The following is a 17566-nucleotide window of genomic DNA, read 5'->3' as shown; positions in this document are numbered from 1 at the left end:
ACACAAAAGGTTTAGGGGTAAGGGTTTATTTATTTATTTCTGTCAATAATACATGCAGTACCTTGTTTGTTGTTTGCCCTATCCACTGGTAACTGTAAATTTATGACCGTAAATGTTATATGCACTTTTCATATGCTATAAAAAAACAATATATTTCCACGTAAGAGCATTATAACCGTAACAAAGGGATCCTTATTCATGTAAAGCCTGTGACGCGACGCGAAGTGAACCCGCCCTCATTGATCCGCAGTGACGTGAAGCCTTTAAACTGGCGCCATTTTCTGTGCTCTTTCTCATTCTGCCGCAGTCGGCGACGCGCTCTGTAACCGTCCTGTGTGTTCGAGAGAAACTGAGGTAACAAATATGATCTTTCTTGCCATGTTTTCGGTCTGTACTGAAGTATTAATATGCGTCGCCGTGTTTTGTGGCTGTTTAGTTTTTATTCTACTTTATTGGTCGCATTTAGGCGACATTTGATATACTTGCATATTTACGAGTATTTAAAATATTTGTGTAATGGTCTCGGATGTGACTGTCGTTTTACTTAAAAGGTCTCAAATGCAGCATTTGAGTAGTCGCGGAAAAGTACGATTTTGTGACTTTCTTTGTTACCGCTGTTGGCGTAACATTAACGCTAATTGCTTTCCGTGACCTAGTTCCACTGACCTACTTTCTACAAAACTGTGTTTTGTAACAGTAAATCGTTTCACTATGGATATAAAACGAATATCGATCAAGATGTGAAGTATTGGGGGCACTGATATATTTAAGATTTAAAACATTTCTTTGAAGCAAAATGGCTGCAGCACGTTGTGAGGAAGAGGGGATGGGGAGAAAATGGCGTTTCCTTGTGACGCACTTTTAGGCGCGGTGTTTTTGCTTTCGCTTCTGTGCATGCGATGTTTTATAAACGTTGCGTTTTTAGGTCAACCATGGTTTTTGTGTTTTTCAGGTTATCATCATGTCTGACGAGGGAAAGCTTTTCATTGGTGGTCTGAGCTATGATACCACAGAGCAGTCCTTGGAGGAAGCTTTCTCCAAATATGGAACCATTGCCAAAGGTTTGTATTTTTTTCTTCCCTTTTTGAAGTAGTTTCTAATTGTAAATTGTTGCAACATTTTACATGGTGTTTTTTTCTTTCTTTTTTGTAGTTGATGTTATCAGGGACCGTGAAACTGACCGTTCCAGAGGCTTTGGCTTTGTGACTTTTGAAAATCCAGAGGACGCCAAGGATGCCATGGCTGCCATGAATGGAAAGGTGAGAATTTTAGTCTTTTTTAAAAATTAAAGCCTGATATTTAAGTTCTAGGACACCATGCATTTGTTGTAAAATATTTTTGCAACTCCTATCCTTTTCTAGCTATTGTACATGTTTAAATAAAAGTTATCCTAATTTGGATTGTCTTAATGTGTTTTTTTTTTTTTTTTAAGTCTGTTGATGGTCGCATGATTCGCGTTGATGAAGCTGGCAAATCTGGTGGACGGTCTGGTGGTTTCAGGGGGGGTTCCAGAGGTGGCAGAGGCTTCTTCAGGGGCAGCAGAGGAAGAGGTGGGAATTCTCACATTTAAATGTGATTGCACTAGCAGATGGCCACATTTGCATTTGAAGGGGTCTCAGCAACACATTAACATGACAAAGCTGATTGTCCACGTGAATGGCTGCATCAAGTTAACTTGATTTTCTTGTGTAAACAGGTGGTGGAGGATATGGCGGAGACAGAAGCTATGGTGGTGACAGGAGTTTTGGTGGTGATCGGAGCTATGGAGGAGACCGCAGCTATGGCGGTGGAGATAGAGGCTATGGTGGGGGGGAAAGAAGCTATGGAGGTGGTGACAGATCCTATGGCGGTGGTGGATACTCCAACAGGAGTGGAGGATACTCCAGCGGCGGTGGATACAGGGATAACAGGTGAGGGATCTCTTACATTTGGAATGGGTACGCATATGGAAGAGTGTTCTTACCCTTGCAACCGTGAGCCCCTTAAATATGGCAAATATTACTGTTGATTTTAGGAACCAGGGGGGATACGACCGCTCTGGAGGATCCTACAGAGACAGTTACGACAGTTACGGTACGTATTGATTTATAATTATTAAACCTTACTAGTCAACTGCACCAACCTGCACTATAAATCTGTCCATTTTTGCCTTTAGAATAATGCAAGATGAAAGCCAAACTGCCATATTTGAACTTTTGAGATCAGTCAACTTGGTTGCCCTTACCTTGGAATTGCTGACCACAATCCAAAAAGTCATTTTTCAGTTTTAACCACTAAAGTCGGTTTTGTGCACTTGATCAATAGTCAATAAGTCCTTGTTCGAAAAAGAATCATGTCTTGGTATCAGTTCTGTTTGGAAAGGATGTTCTCAATGCTCCAGTGCCTTTACACTCTTGCCTACTTCTTGTCCTCAGCTTCACACGAGTAAAAAAACCCTGATTGCAAGATCATCCCTACGCTGGCTGTATTTAAAAAGATGCGCTCTTCGAAGACCTTTTTTATTTTTTACTTTTTTTGCTTTACGTTGTGTTCCAGTTGAAATGTTCTATTAAAGACAGTCCCCTTTTTTTACCCGTCAAGTATCTGCAGGATGTTCCTCGTTGAGGAGCTGCATAAAATCAATGAGCATTCAGTTACTGTAAGAGTTTCAAGCCTGGTGAGGCTACCTGTATCTGCTATTTTACCTTGGGAATTGTTATAGATACTCACAGGGGTTTTGAAATTCTTGTTTCTTTTTTTAGTATGTGTTTAAGAAACTGTCTCTGAAACCATGCGTGAAAACTGACCTGTCCAACACAGCCTGATAGCTTCTAAGACCAATTTCCTCAAAGATCTTTGGACCAATTTCTCACTGGCTCACTGAAACTGCTAGGGGCCTTTTGCATTTAAAATAAATTTTAAAAGCGGCAGCTTCGCCACCTGAAAAATATTCTAATCCGATCCTCTAATAGAAGCTTGATAAGCTGTGATGTGTTCTTTATGGCTCTTTGCCACCTCCATGTTGTGATGCATTCCTTTAGTGAAGCAAGGCAGGCATGTTGCATTGGAGTTGTCTCCGGCAAACCTCCTTGATGTTGCTAAAGATTTGTAAATACTCCATTTCAAAGAGTAAACCACTTGGGTTGGATCATTAAGCCTCATGTTAGGACTGATGACCCAAGGTACTTTACTCTTTGCACAGTCTAAATTTATTTTTAAAGTATGCTCTGCTGTGGACTGAACGTATCCTCTTAAATGTCAATTTTGTGCTCTGTTCTGTATCAACACCTCAGAATCCTTTTCTTTTTGTATTAAATTGGCTTCATGAAGCCCATTAAAAAGTGGTTGGAAAACGCTCTGATTTCTTTTGCCTCCGATATTTAAAAGTCCATGCTAGTCAGTTATGTTTTGGATTGATTAGGGGGGAACTTAGCATCTGGGATCTTAAACCTTATACTAGCAAATAAAACTCAGATCTAGCTCAGTAAACCAATTTAAAGATGAAACGTTGCTGTTATGATAAAGCACCCAATGGTTCTGTATAATGCTTCATTGGATCCAAGAGTTCTCTGCTAGAAATTTTGGAAATCCTCAATGTCCTTGGAGAATGAAGTGTTGTGCCTTCCGACTCAAGAATCCTGATGAAAGCTGCTCTCATGGCTAGGTCAATTGTGGAGATAGGCCTGTAATGTGAGGTAAAACCTTTTGCTCTCCTGTACGCATCCTACAACAGTTCTCATTGTCCATGTTTTCTTCGACTATTGCCTCAACAAGTGACTTATCTCCAGAATGTGTTCAATCCTGTTCCACAACTTCCTGTTTTTTTAAATGAGAAAGCTGCATGAATTTTTATTTTTTAAGTGTGCTGCTTTTTTGGCAGAAAGTGCCTCATGCAGCCCTTGAAATGAGATTAAGTCCCTGTTCTGATTGCATTTTTTTGTCTGCACTCATTATAAACCATGTATTTTTGTCACTAGTCACAAAGAGATTGAAATTTTTTTTGAAGAGATGTAGCCTCTGCGTCACCTTGTCTTTTGAGTGATTTGCTATGGAGTCTCTATAAAGAAGTAGTCTGGCCCTATGTTTTCAATGTAGTTTTGATTTTAAAGTAGAAGTGTTTGTCTTTAACTGCATGATTAATCATGTTTTTTGTAGTAAAATATCCTTTTTATTTTCCAGGCTGACTCTCTGGATGTTGCATTTGAAAACTAGATGAGCACGTTAAACTCCGTGATGAAGTGAAGTCGTCATCCGCTGTTAATATAAGAGGTATGCATTTAGTACGGTTTTTATAAATCTTAAACTTGATGTAATACTAAATATTTTTATTTTTTTCCCTTTCCCAGGGCTATTGGAAATGCCTTTGTGGATGAATCCCTCTCTCAAAGGGAAGCGTTTCACTGTTCAGACAACATGAAGTCTAGATGTTTGTATGCTACTTTTCAGAGAGGTCGTTTTTGTAGTGTGAGTGATGGACACTTCAATAAAGCTTGTTTACATTTAGTACTTCGTGTTGCATGTTTATTTTCATGGGTTGTTATATTGAGTGATTTGGTTAGTAAAGTTTTTCCAGCTTGCCTCGTTCCATGCAGCTGATGTAGGCTGTGTTTGGAAATCTTGTGTGGTAGATTACAGGTGTAAAAAATAATTATCAAATGAGTGGTATTTAACTTGGTATTAAAGTTGAATCCTAATACACCATGAATGAAATTTATATAATTTATAACTGCTGGTCCAGTAGATTGCTCGGTGTAAAGTCAGTTGTACCACAGTTTGGTCTAGCAGTCACATTTTCTAATGTCATGGCAGCGGAGAGAAAATAAAATAATCACCAAATCCACTTCACATGTAATGTTAATCTAATGCAACAATGTAGTGGAGCCTTTTGGTTACTTATACAATCTTAAATGAACTAAATTTAAACATGGGGTGCTTTAACATTTAAAAAAACAAATTAATAAAAAAAATTCAGTTTTTAATCTTATTCGAGAATTGCTGAACTTGTGTATATATAAAAAAAAAAAGTACCAGCAGTGTAGGGCAAGTTACTAAAATCATTTCTAATAGCGCGAAATTTATTTAAATCCCTTTTTAATTATTTTAAAATAACATTAAGTAATTAAATTGCTTTTCTCAATCTGCTAATAGCTAAGTTTTTTTTTTTTTTTTTTTTTTTTTTTTTCAGAATTGAACAATTGTTATTTTTGTTTAAATTTAATTATGCAAAACATTTGTGTAACCAAAAGCAGTTACTCTGCTCCGAATTGATTTATACAGAACTGTTGAATTTACTTGCAGTATTTAAGCAAATAATTGCCTAAAAATAAAAAGTAATCCCTTCAGTGTAATTACAGTAAGTAGTTCCACCCAGCGCTGCCTTTTTGAGAACCATACAGACATGTCTGGAAGCACAATGAGCGAGGGGATCGGCATTAGAAGCGGTTCCTCAACTGGAAAACTGATCATCTCGAGCACAACCTGCCATATTTAACAAAACCTGTCGGAGCACTGAATGGCTTTTGGCTCGTAGCATCATTAAAATGTAAGCATTTCTTGAGATTTGTACTGTATTTTGCTAGAATGTGCTCTAGAAAAGTATTAATTTCAAAATCTGCACTGGCTTCTTTACGATGGGACAGATGCTTTATTAGCGTAGATGGCATATGGTCACCACAAGGTGGCAGTGGAGGAGAGCAGCTGCATGAATGCATATAGATGTTAGAAACGGGTTGCACTGACTAAATCCGATGAATGAAATATGATTGTACACTGTGATAGTCTATTTGACTGGTTTTAAGGTCAAAGCAATTTTCTGTGCAACTTCTCCGCAAACAAGTGTCCCACCCCACCATCTCACTCTGGCTTTATTACTTGATTTTATATTAGAATACATAAATCTATACCATTGTGAGGAAATTGGACCTCCTTTTTGGAGAACTTTTTTCATTCTCAGGTAAATTTCTTATGTAAAGTGCATTAAATATGTTGCAGAGGTAAAACTAAACTTAAATTGTAGAACCAAACTGAACATTTTCCAGTTTGCCATTACTATTTATGTAAGGTATTTGACTTTTTTATTATTTTATTTTTTATTTAAAATAACCCCTAACCTAACGAGCATGCACAGACAACTGGCGATTTTTAGGTCTACTTTTTGAATATGAAAATATAGATAGAAGCAACATTTGACAGTATTATACATGACCGTATTAAAATTGCCATTTTGAATTTTAAAATTTAAATTGTAACCCTTTAATTTGATGGTCCATTTGAGTATTAGTAGACTGTCTGCTTAATATCTGTTATAATGAGATAAAGACATTCAACTGAGTACAAGAAACTTTGCAAGTACATGTCAACTTACTAACCCCAACCTAACAGTCTACTTATAATCTAATGACAATTAGAATTCTACAGACGGACCATCAAAATGAAGTGTGACCTGTACATTTTTTATGTCACTCTGTATGCATTTTCTGATTAAATTAAAATATAACTGTATTATGATGTTTACACCAGAAGATGTCACAAATTCCAATTCTCTTATTAAAATAACAATAGAAAAGAAGGAAAATAAATTGCACTTGCAATTTGTACGTCTCCCAAAAAAACAAGTCTTATATAAAGGTTCATGTCAGGAAGTCTAAACCACTGTTTGTATAAAAGGAGAAATAATTTATTAAAGAAATTTGAGGAATAAATCATTTTAAAGTGTTTTTATTTTGAAAGAATAGTACAAACAAGGCAATAGGTGGAAGAGAAAGGCAGAATGGTCCATGAGCTTGGGTTAATATTTGCTTAAACTCTATTTGTGTTTAGATGATATTGTTTATTGGCACAAACTAACCAAAAATGTGCAGTGGTGGCCAAATGCATAAGTAGATTTTAGACACAGAAAGATTCATACTCCTTAGATGTTACTGATACTGTGTCTTCAGGAACCTCTAATGCAATGACTTGATACATCCAAAGAAAGTATGAGATACGAGTGTATCTTGTTAAGTAGTTTCCAGATAACTCTTTTATGTGAAAAGACGCAATTTCCTGTGCAACATCTGCACAAACAAGTGGACCTCCGGAGTCTCCCTGTGGATGATCATTTTCCTATCAGAATGCAACCAAAATACACCATATATACAAACCTAAGTGATATCAACTGAAATACCTTTGCTGGTCCAGTTGATCCTTCAGTGCAAAGAGTGTCACCAAGGCCACATTTGTTAGAATCTAACAGTCACATTTACTTCTTTGAGGACACTTGATGGAGGCCCGTCATTGTAATCCTCCCAGCCTAAACCTAAGACCATGCAGTCTTTTCAGATTTCCTCGTTCTCATTTGGCAAGGTGATAATATTTACAGATTCATTGAAAGTAGCTTGTGTTTTAAGCTGGAAATGAAGATACTAAAGTAAACCCCTACACTGTACCAACATCAGTGTTTTTCTTTCATTTGATGTTATTACATTTTTTCCCTCAGTTGCTTCGGCTCAATTCTCGATTGTTTAAAAAAACAGTAAGTTCGGTTCTCTGAACCATTAGCTTTTTGTTTGGTATTTTGACCAGTGTGGCTCACGCAATGACAAAAATACGTTCTATTTTGGTGATCGTGGCCAAATTACTGACACAATAACTCTAAATTTTGAGGCATGGATAAAAGGTTTTGGGTGAGAAACAAATTTTTTGTATAATTGTGTAATAATAATGATAATGTATAATAATGTTCTGAAGTTCCAGCAAACAGTTGCGATATTTGCACTCACAGTTTAGTTGATTTATAATCATACGCTGTAAAACCCAAGTCAAATGAAATGAGTGTAGTAAACTCAAAATTTACTGAAAGTTAATTCTGCTCATTTGAAAAATTTTAAACTCAGTGTTGAAGGTAAAGAGTTAATTAAATACCTCATTACTTCATCTTAAATAGCGTAGGTTCACAGTACTCATATAGATTTGCTTTTTTTTTACTCAAATGGTTTGTAGCAATCGGTTTCCTCAAATGGTTTGAGTTGCCTTAACTTATTGGGTTTTACAGTGTAGTAAAATGTCCTTTCATACACTGTAAAACTCAAAAAGTTAAGGTAACTCAAGCCATTCGAGGAAACTGATTGAAACAAACCATTTAAGTTAAAAAACTAATCCTAACGAGTACTGTGAACTTAATCTATTTGAATAAACGAAGCCGTTTGAGCACAGTAAAACCCAATAAATGAAGAGAACTCAAACCAACTGAGTACTGTAAAACCCGATAAGATAAGGCAACTCAAACCGTTTGAGGAAACCTATGGCTACAAACCAGGTAAAAAAAACTAATCTATATGAGTACTGTGAACTTACTCCATTTAAGTTGAAGTGATGAGGTATTTCTTTTGATAAAGTTGACTGTTGGGTTTTACAGTGTAAGTGTAATGCCAATTAAATTGTTCAGGATTATACATACCTTTAGAAGCATGATGTCATGATCTGATGTGCTCATAGAGAATTTTGGATGTGGAATGGGATCCACCTCTATATCTTCAGGTAAAACCTTGGAGTCATTGACCCCCAAATACACCTTTAGATGTATAAACTTCTATAAACTGCCAGATTTATCCGCAGTGTTTGTGTACCTCCTCTATATATTCTGAATTTTAAAAAGATTAACTTACCCTCGGTCACAGTGGGCTGCTGTAAACACAATATCCTCTCTTATCAAGAAACCACCACATGCTAATTTTGAATTTGAGTCCTTAATGTAGACCATGTAGGGTCAACTGTGTGGAGTGGAGACTTGACCCCCGACAATGGCATAAACAGAAAAACCTAAAAATAGATTAGTTGTATAAAACAATTTGAAGCATATTCTGCTAAACAATCAGTTTTTAAAATAAATTCAATGTGGTCACCTGGAGCACAGGAACGCAGCAGCAGTAGCAGACTAGTGGTTTGCCAAAAGATTCTCATCATTGAAAGCTCAGATTCACTCAGTGTGCAGCTCAGAGATGTTGAGTTCTGCTTTTATAGGAAGTTAGGAAGATAATGATAGAAGCTGCAGTATGAACTGCATCCAGATCAGTCTCATTGATATAACAGCATTTTAATTAGTGACATTTAGAGAAAGATCTAATCACAGATCAGTAATTATCAGTGTTTGTGTTGTTTTATAACTTATCCACACATTGCTGATAATATCAGAAAACACGTTAGTGGCAATCTTGATATAGTTCTGGAAAATTCAATGTCAGTGTTAGAAACCATGGAGCTTTTGGAGAATTAACAATTGTGGGTGGGGTAAAATAGGTAATTCTACAAAATAGTAATTCTATAAATTAAATGTATTTTAATAGATGCCTACTCTGTAAAATATCCTGGTTGTCTTAAATTTTTAAGCTGAATCAAATTAACCTTATGAGCCTATTGAACTCGCATTATGTTAACCTGACTTAAAACAGTTTGCGGAACTAATTAAATTAAGTTAGAACTTGATTAACTTAGTTTAATAAGTTACAATGAGCTAAAAACATCCTTTTAATGATTCAAGACTGCAAACTTCTCAATGTTTGGCATACGTTTCATAAGAAACCTCCTACACTGTAAAACCCAAAAAGTTAAGGTAACTCAGACTGTTTGAGGACACCGATTGCAACAAACCATTTAAGTTAAAAAAACTAAGCCTAATGAGTACTGTGAACTTAATCCATTTGAGGAAACGAAGCAATCTGAGCACAGTAAAACCCATTACATGAAGAGAACTCAAACCAACTGACTACTGTAAAACCCAAGTTAAGGCAACTCAAACCGCTTGAGGAAACTGAGCATTTGAGTTAAAACAAATTAATCTATATGAGTACTGTGAACTTGCTCCATTTAAGTTGAAGTAATGAAGCATTTAATTAACTCTTTACCTTCAACGCTGAGTTCAAAACTCTTTTCAAATGAGTAGAATTAACTTCCAGTAAATTTTGAGTTAACTACACTCATTTCATTTGATTAAGTTGACAGTTGGGTTTTACAGTGTATATATCTTGCTTACCAATCTTGTTCCGTTTTCATGTGTAGTGTTTGCTTTAGATCCCTCTAGGTCCAGTGGTTTGAACTGCATCCTAATATTGGTGAACAACCAAAGTTATGAAACAAAAAACCAAACAAATTTCACTCATCTAATCTTTAAATATGCAAAAAAAATTGAATAAAAAAGCGTTTTATGAACACATTATATATACGGTTTGATGCCAGGGAGTTTCTAGCATCAGTTGGATAAAATGGCAAACAGGAAAATACATATTTCACCAGAATAAATGACTGGTTGATCAGGTTGCTGGTTCTGATTTAGTTGCATTTGACACTTAGAAATTTGGCCATACTTGTGAAATTTCATTTGAGAGATCAGGATTTAGCCGGCGCATGTCTTGGGATTATGCAGTGCACTAAATCATTCAGATATTCTGCATTTGGAAGAACGTAATTGTTAAATTTCATCTGTGTTCAGCTCCTGACTTCAGAAATGTTTGCCTTGCATTACAGCTCACAACATCTTCTACCCACACATACAACCCGTCGTGTTTATTCTGCAGTTCTCAGAAGATTACCAGATAATGCGTACTCTAACCACAGCGCCACAGCTTAAGTTTGTGAGTATGTTTGTTAGATTAAGTCTTTTGATCATCTTTAACCTTTTGTATGCCTTTTTGAAGCTCATTTTTGTAACGGACAAGACCAGAAAAGAGACAGAAATTAAAAGTCAGTGACAATACATTCCTAATATGGTTAGATAAAAAAATCTGTACATTTGCTGTCTCTACTGGCTTTATAAATTAATTTACATTTTAAGTTTGTACATATATTTCCAATAAAATTACTCAAAAACCAAATCACTTAATCCAGAATAAAAAAAGCTGTTTCATTTAATGGGATGAGATGGAGGAGACATAAATGGTAGTTCACTCAAAAATTTAAATATACTATTTTATCTTCCTCAAGGGGTTCCAAACCTTTATTCTGTTGAACACAAAAGAAGAAATATTGAAGAATATTTGAGAGTCATTGTCAATAGAACTGAGCTTTAAGAGTTATGGGTTTTTGAAAATGACCTTCCATGGAGTGTGTAAAGTGAAGTGAAATATCCAGCTTAAATCTGAAAGTGCACCATGTTTCATCTATAAAACAGTTGACTCTTAGTGGTTCGAATGAATCGTCGCAGTAACAAGTCTTTAGCTGCGTCGGAGTGGTGTCGATACAGAACTCAAGCCCCGCCCATTTGTTGCAAACGCAGACCCGGGAAAAATTTAACCCCCCGGCCCCACCCACAAACACTGTAGAAAGAAAAAGAGGAAGACAAACAATGTAGCAGATCCCGGTTGAATCATGTCGCGAAGACGCTGTGATCTGAGTGTGAGGGAAAGTTAGTGTTATTTTCCCTATCCAGTCAGTCAGTGGTTGAAGTTTATTTTTGCAAAAATACCTCAGCATTACAGCTCCAGCCTTCTGCTGTGTTCCTGTCATTTTTCTGACGAGTGCTTCAGCAATATACACACTTACAATGGGGGATTCATCGGTCGTTTGTTAAAGGAAGGAGCTTGACAGGAACTTTACAGTACACAGTTCATGAATCAGTTCCTTCCTCCATTTCACAAGTGTAAGTAACTTGTGTGATTAAAATGGTTACCTTCTTGTTTACTGTAGCTTGCAAATTATGTATTTAATTGTGTTTTGTTACTTGTAACCTCTTGTACTGTATCTGGTTAACTCTTTATATTTTCATATTGTGTCTAAAACCACGTTGAAAACGCGACGCGTGCCGTTTTGTTTAAGACTTTAAACACATTTGTGAGCTCGCGATCCACTGCGTTTGTCTTTGCTATGGCCACCATCAGCAGTTCCTACACACATGCGGCGGTCAAGTTTCAAAACAGTTCAACTTTTGCCACTGTGTGGCAAACACAAACGATATACAGTTAAAGTCAGAATTAATAGCCCCCCTTTTAATTTTTTTTTTTTTATATTTCCCAAATGATGTTTAACAGAGCAAGGAAATTTCCACAGTACGTCTGGAGAAAGTCTTATTTGTTTTATTTCGGCTAGAATAAAATCAGTTTTTAATATAAAACAAAAAAGCAAAAACATTTTTATGGTCAAAATTATTAGCCCCTTTAATCTATATATATTTTTCGATAGTCTACAGAACAAACTATCGATATACAATAACTTGCCTAATTACCCTAACCTGCCTAGTATACCTAATTAAGCCTTTAAATGTCACTTTAAGCTGTATAGAATGTCTTGAAAAATATCTAGTAAAATATTATTTACTGTCATCATGACAAATATAAAATAAATCAGTTATTAGAGATGAGTTATTAAAACTATTATGTTAAGAAATGTGTTGAAAAAATCTCTCCGTTAAACAGAAATTGGGGGGGGGGGGAATAAACGGGGGGTTAATAATTCTGACTTCAACTGTGTGTTTGTGACACAATATATAAGTTTACAACACTCAAACCATTTTGTTTTAAAACTTAAATGGTTTGCTGCAATCGGTTTCCTCAAACATATTGAGTTAACTAATAGGGTTTTACAGTGTGTTTCATAAAAAGGTTTCACTTTATAATCATGTAAAAAGACAAAGCGATTCAGTAAAGCTTTTTGTTTATAGCATTTTATTTTGTTATTTGCATTACACACTTTCTCCTAAACATACTTTTTCAGCAATTATAAAATACACTTTCAGCACAAGGTGGCAGTAGAGGCCTGCAAGTGCAGAGACAGATTTGCACAGTAGATTTTAGAAAGGGAAAAAATGGCTTCATAAAAACATATAATTTAATTAGCATATTTAATGTCACATGCTTATTCCTTATTAACCAAACGTAAATGACTAACTCTGCACTGAACCAGACAACTAAACGAGTTCATACAACTTCCCCCTCCATGCCTTGAGTTGCTGCTGATTAGTTTTATTCAGGATGTGATCAATCCATTGATGGTAGTGAGAAATACGAGTGTATCTTGTGAGGTACATTCCAAATGACTCTGTGTAATAAGACACAATTCCCTGTGCAACATCTCCACAAACAAGTGGACCTCCAGAGTCTCCCTATGGATGAAATTATTTGATTATTATTAATTACACAAGAACTGCACCATAAATACGAGTTTGAGTGGTATAATCTAAAATACCTTTGCTGGTCCAAATGATCCATTAGAGCAAAGGGTGTAATGAGTGCCACACTTTTTAAAGTCTATCAGAGTCACATTTACTTCTTTGAGGACACTTGATGGACACCCGTCATTGTAAGCCTCCCAGCCCCAACCCAAGACCAAGCAATCTTTCAAGATTTCCTTATTCTCACATTCTGGCCAAGTGATAATATTCACAGTTTTGTTCAAAGTTGCCGGCGTCTTAAGCTGAAAGACAAGATACAAAATTCAATGTGTTTACGGTCATGAAGGACTGTATTTTATTAGCTGTGGTGTTAATGAAGCTTATAGATTATAGAACCACCCTTAGAAGCATGATGTCATCGCCTGGTGTGTTATTGAATTTGGGATGTGGTGTGGCTTCTACCTCTATGCCGTGAGGTAAAATGTTGGTGTCATTGACCCCCAAATACGCCTTTAGATGACTAAAGGTGAAAAAATAGATATCATAGAAGAGAGATTTACAAAATTATAGGATCTATCTATCTATCTATCTATCTATCTATCTATCTATCTATCTATCTATCTATCTATCTATCTATCTATCTATCTATCTATCTATCTATCTATCTATCTATCTATACACACTGTAAATATTCGTAAATTAGCAATACACCTTTGATTTTGGACTTCATTTGTCATTTTTATTAGTTTGAAGTGATAAATGATCTGTAATGTTGTAATTTATGGTACAAAAAACTGGTAATAAACTGACAAACCAACCCTTTCTATAATTTTACGGACTTATTTCTATATATATATATATCTATATTTCTTATCCAATGTATTGGTTCAAACCAGTAAAATGTCAACAAAAGTTTCTGTTAAACTGCAGAGCTGATTTCTTTCACAAAAACATAGCTTTAGACGTTATAATCCATATTCATTTATAGCTGTTGGGGGGGGGGTCTATGTGCTTTAAGTCAGTACATATATGTAATTGGTTTCATTTAAATTTAACTATCCTAAATATGTAAACTATCAAGTTCTTTGATTAGCAAAAATCCTGTTTAACTATGGAATTGATTCAAATGAGGAAAAAAAAAACGCTTCATGTTTAAGAACGTAAACTTTCGACAAAGTTCTAATATATAGTTTCACCTACCTTCGTTCACAGTGGGCTGCTGTAAGCACAAAATCCTCTCTTATCAAGAAACCACCACATGCTAATTTAGAATTTGAGTCCTTAATGTAGACCATGTAGGGTCGACTGTGTGGAATAGACAGTTTCCCACCAACAATCCCATCGCGCATGCAGAAACCTAAAACAAATTTTTTATACTCAAACAGTTCAGTGGCATATTCTGATAAATAACCTGCTGTAATCATTAAAATGATAGTCACCTGGAGCACAGGAACGCAGCAGCAGTAGCAGACTAGCGATTTGCCAAAAGATGCTCATCGTTGAACGCTCAGTTTCACTCAGTGTGCAGCTCAGAGATGTTGAGTTCGACTTTTATAGGAAGTGCAAAACAGTAATGATAGAAGCTGCAGTATGAACTGCATCCAGATCAGTCTCACTGACTTAACTGCTTTCCAATTAGAGACTAATGGAGGAAGAGCTGATCATAGATCAGTAGTGATTAGCATCATTTTTTTCCTGTTTTAAACCTCATCCACTCATTGCTGATAATATCAAAAAACACACGTGAGTAGTGGCAGTCTTGGTTGTTCTGAGAATTTCCCTATATCTGAAATGTCAAACAATTTTGTTTACTGTTTTGTGTATATTTTTCATGCTGTTTTTATAGTGTTCAGCTTCATTTAACCTTTATGTCCCCAGAACAGCCTGTATTCTTAGTGACATAAACTTTTTTTTTTCAAAGATTCTGGCATTTTTTTTGATATGGTAGCATCATTCAACGCCGTCAACTTCACATTCTTGGTATGAATATGACCCTTCTCTCAATCTCAGAAGTACTCTATTGAGATCTGGAGACTGTGGAAGCCATTGGAGTACGCTGATCCTCTTGAGGCATGCGTGCATGCTTTTATGTACTGAATGTTCTCTGTGTTTCCTTGTTGCTCAAGACGTTCCTTGATTCAAGTGTTCTCATCTGCTGTGGTGGTAGAGACCCACCAGGCATTTAACCTGTGCATATATAATGACTTTTCAGGACTTTTTAATTGTTAAAGTCCACTTGAGGAGGTGAATATTTCAGGTGTTGAAGCTGACAGTCAAAGGCCTGCTCTGTCGAATATCTTAGCCAAAACCTTTATTGAATGTGTCGTTTTATTTGTAGATACACTTGTCTAGAAGGTTTTGCTCAGAGGTTGTGATGTCCTTGTGCACTGTTGTTTAATTTTCTTAAGGCCGGGACACATCAAGCTGATACCAAAGAACTAGTGGCAAAGAAAACCAACTGTGCTGTCAACTTGCGTCGCCTATGTCTGCTCCCATCTGGACCAAAAAGTTGCCTGTGAACACATCAAATGGATGACAGCCAACTGAAACGATAGTGTTACAACCCTATGGTTGTCATGTCTCATCTGTCTCTCTGCTCTGCCCAGAAAACATCTGATTGGTCACTTCTGACTGATTGCTTGCTCCTGATTGGCCTACAGTATTATCTCTGTGACATAACTTCCTTGGTGGCCATCTTGTTTTGGTCCCTTGCTTTGTGTTCTTTCAAGTAGTGGTGGGCAAAGTGAGGCTTCATGAAACACTGAAACAGTTGAAACAAATGTGCCGAAGCTTCGAAACATTTCGAAACTCGTCTCTACAGTGACACCTAGTGGTCATTTTTCATGTATTGCTTTGGAACAGTTTCAGTAAAGAAACACAGAATCAAATTGAGGTATTAAACCCCATGTTGTACAGTCGAGGCTTCAAGTGATTAAGTTGAGCGGTGAGAGTTTCTGACTCGCATGCCGAGATACTGGGTTCGGATCCAGGGTGATGCAACTATAGATGCTAGTTTTTAAATGCTCTGTTCTTGTAACATGTTTTTTAACATTGTTCTGACATCCGAATGAACACTTTGAGGATAAATATGTCTTGTTTTGGTCATAAAAAGTAACATTATTAAAATACATCAAGTCATAATTTAAGAGTGTTTGTACAAGTCAGGATTTAAACTCGGGCCATTTGCAGCACAGTTCCTCTGTGCACACGCGTAGTCCAGTAGCTTACATAAGACCCGACCCAGTCAGACAAACGCAGATTCGCTATGTCTCGGAACACTTCTGAAATGATCAATGTTTTGAATTTCTTTAGTCACGTGATCTGTGTTTCAGATCATGCTTCGGTACAGTGTTTCGAAACACTTGCACTTCGGGATCTCGACACTGTGTCGAAACGTCAGTTTCACCTCAGCCATCCCTACTTTAAAGTGTTTGTTTGTTGGATAGTGCAGACTCTTTGTATGTGTTAAAGTTTGACTATTGAGATTTGTGAGTACTGTTTGCTTTGTTTGTGGTAATTTATTCTACTGCCTTGTTTGACCTTTTTTGCCTGTTGACCTTGAGTTTTGGATTGTCCCTAAATGTGGTTGCTTGTTCTGTAAATAGTTTGTAAATCGTGTATATAATTTTGGGATAGTAAGGAGTTTGAAGCCATTTTATTTGTAAAACCTTTTGACCTCTGTTTCTGTGTTAGGTAGTTAGGGTAGTTATTTGTATTTTATTTTCTTTCATATTTGATCAGGTAAGGTTGGGATTTTTGCTTGTTATTTTGGACTTGTCAGCTCCCGAATTCAAACCTCCATAAAATTTTGGTTTCATATTTTCTTTGTGGGTTTCCTCCGGGTGCTCTGCTTTCCCCCACAAGTCCAAAAGACATGTGGTATAGGTGAATTGGGTAAGCTAAATTGTCCGTAGTGTATGTGTGTGAATGAGAGTGTTTAGATGTTTCCCAGTGATGGGTTGCAGCTGGAAGGGCATCCACTGCGTATATGCTGGATAAGTTGGCGGTTCATTCCATTGTGGCAACCCCAGATCAATAAAGGGACTAAGCCAAAAAGAAAATGAATGAGTGAATGAATTTTGTTGGTGTTGTTTCTTTCATGTTGTGCACCATCCCTAGATGGTGTGTAACAATTGTGTTCTGCACCTACTTGAGAGGATGTGTTTTTCTGCTCCCCTAGGTAGTAGTAGTCGGTTTTCTTGTTGCGCTAAAAGAAACTAGAACTTGTGAATTAGAACTAGTACTTGTCAAATTCTAGCAAGCTTCTTTGTGTTTCCTCTTGACCTGAATGGCACCGGTGGGTGGGTCAGTCGATCAGTCAGTAAGTCGGTCAGTCAGTCAGTCAGTCATTCAGTCATTCAGTCAGTCAAACAGTCAATGAACATCGGCCTCTGGTGGGTTTACACGAGAAGAGCAGGCACGAATGGCACTTGCGAGAGCAATTTGAGATCTCAAAAAGCATACACAGCAGCCTCTGGTGGATTCCCGAAAACAAAAAACGCAAAAAAA

The 17566-nt window shown here is 36.6% G+C and overlaps 2 protein-coding genes and 1 pseudogene across 8 annotated transcripts; 1 reads left to right on the top strand and 2 right to left on the bottom strand.

The window, feature by feature from the left end:
* The first annotated feature begins 246 nt into the window (after window positions 1–246).
* On the top strand, window positions 247–4482 carry cirbpb (cold inducible RNA binding protein b). Of its 7 annotated transcripts, none has more exons than XM_056447552.1 (8): window positions 247–354; window positions 953–1061; window positions 1153–1259; window positions 1433–1550; window positions 1697–1910; window positions 2015–2073; window positions 4159–4248; window positions 4326–4482. In XM_056447552.1, exons 2-7 carry the CDS (start codon window positions 962–964, stop codon window positions 4161–4163), a joined length of 603 nt encoding a protein of 200 aa, XP_056303527.1. In that variant the 5' UTR covers window positions 247–354; window positions 953–961; the 3' UTR covers window positions 4164–4248; window positions 4326–4482. The 7 variants fall into 7 exon arrangements, with proteins under 7 accessions (XP_056303527.1, XP_056303529.1, XP_056303531.1 ...); XM_056447554.1 differs by having other exon boundaries at window positions 2008–2073; XM_056447556.1 differs by having other exon boundaries at window positions 2005–2073.
* Window positions 4483–6864: 2382 nt separating this feature from the next.
* Window positions 6865–8919, bottom strand: LOC130216690 (mast cell protease 2-like; annotated as a pseudogene).
* Window positions 8920–12594: 3675 nt separating this feature from the next.
* LOC130216101 (mast cell protease 2-like) lies at window positions 12595–14639 on the bottom strand. The gene is made up of 5 exons (XM_056447990.1): window positions 14497–14639; window positions 14258–14414; window positions 13457–13577; window positions 13132–13359; window positions 12595–13048 (listed from the first exon to the last, which is right to left on the bottom strand). Exons 1-5 carry the CDS (start codon window positions 14552–14554, stop codon window positions 12854–12856), a joined length of 759 nt encoding a protein of 252 aa, XP_056303965.1. The 5' UTR covers window positions 14555–14639; the 3' UTR covers window positions 12595–12853.
* Window positions 14640–17566: the final 2927 nt, after the last annotated feature.

Source organism: Danio aesculapii, chromosome 22, assembly GCF_903798145.1.
Source record: "Danio aesculapii chromosome 22, fDanAes4.1, whole genome shotgun sequence".
In the NCBI taxonomy this organism is placed as follows: domain Eukaryota; kingdom Metazoa; phylum Chordata; class Actinopteri; order Cypriniformes; family Danionidae; genus Danio; species Danio aesculapii.
This window is presented reverse-complemented; position numbering and strand designations above follow the sequence as displayed.

Bases quoted from the DNA above. Each gene is read 5' to 3' on its own strand.
- cirbpb (XM_056447550.1), top strand. From the start codon at position 962: ATGTCTGACGAGGGAAAGCTTTTCATTGGTGGTCTGAGCTATGATACC. The intron at 1,260-1,432 runs GTGAGAATTTTA...TTTTTTTTTAAG, and splicing joins TGGCTGCCATGAATGGAAAG to TCTGTTGATGGTCGCATGAT. The intron at 1,911-2,014 runs GTGAGGGATCTC...TGTTGATTTTAG, and splicing joins GGTGGATACAGGGATAACAG to GAACCAGGGGGGATACGACC.
- LOC130216101 (XM_056447990.1), bottom strand. From the start codon at position 14,554: ATGAGCATCTTTTGGCAAATCGCTAGTCTGCTACTGCTGCTGCGTTCC. The intron at 14,415-14,496 runs GTGACTATCATT...AATTTGTTTTAG, and splicing joins GCTGCGTTCCTGTGCTCCAG to GTTTCTGCATGCGCGATGGG. The intron at 13,049-13,131 runs GTATTTTAGATT...TTTCATCCATAG, and splicing joins GATCATTTGGACCAGCAAAG to GGAGACTCTGGAGGTCCACT.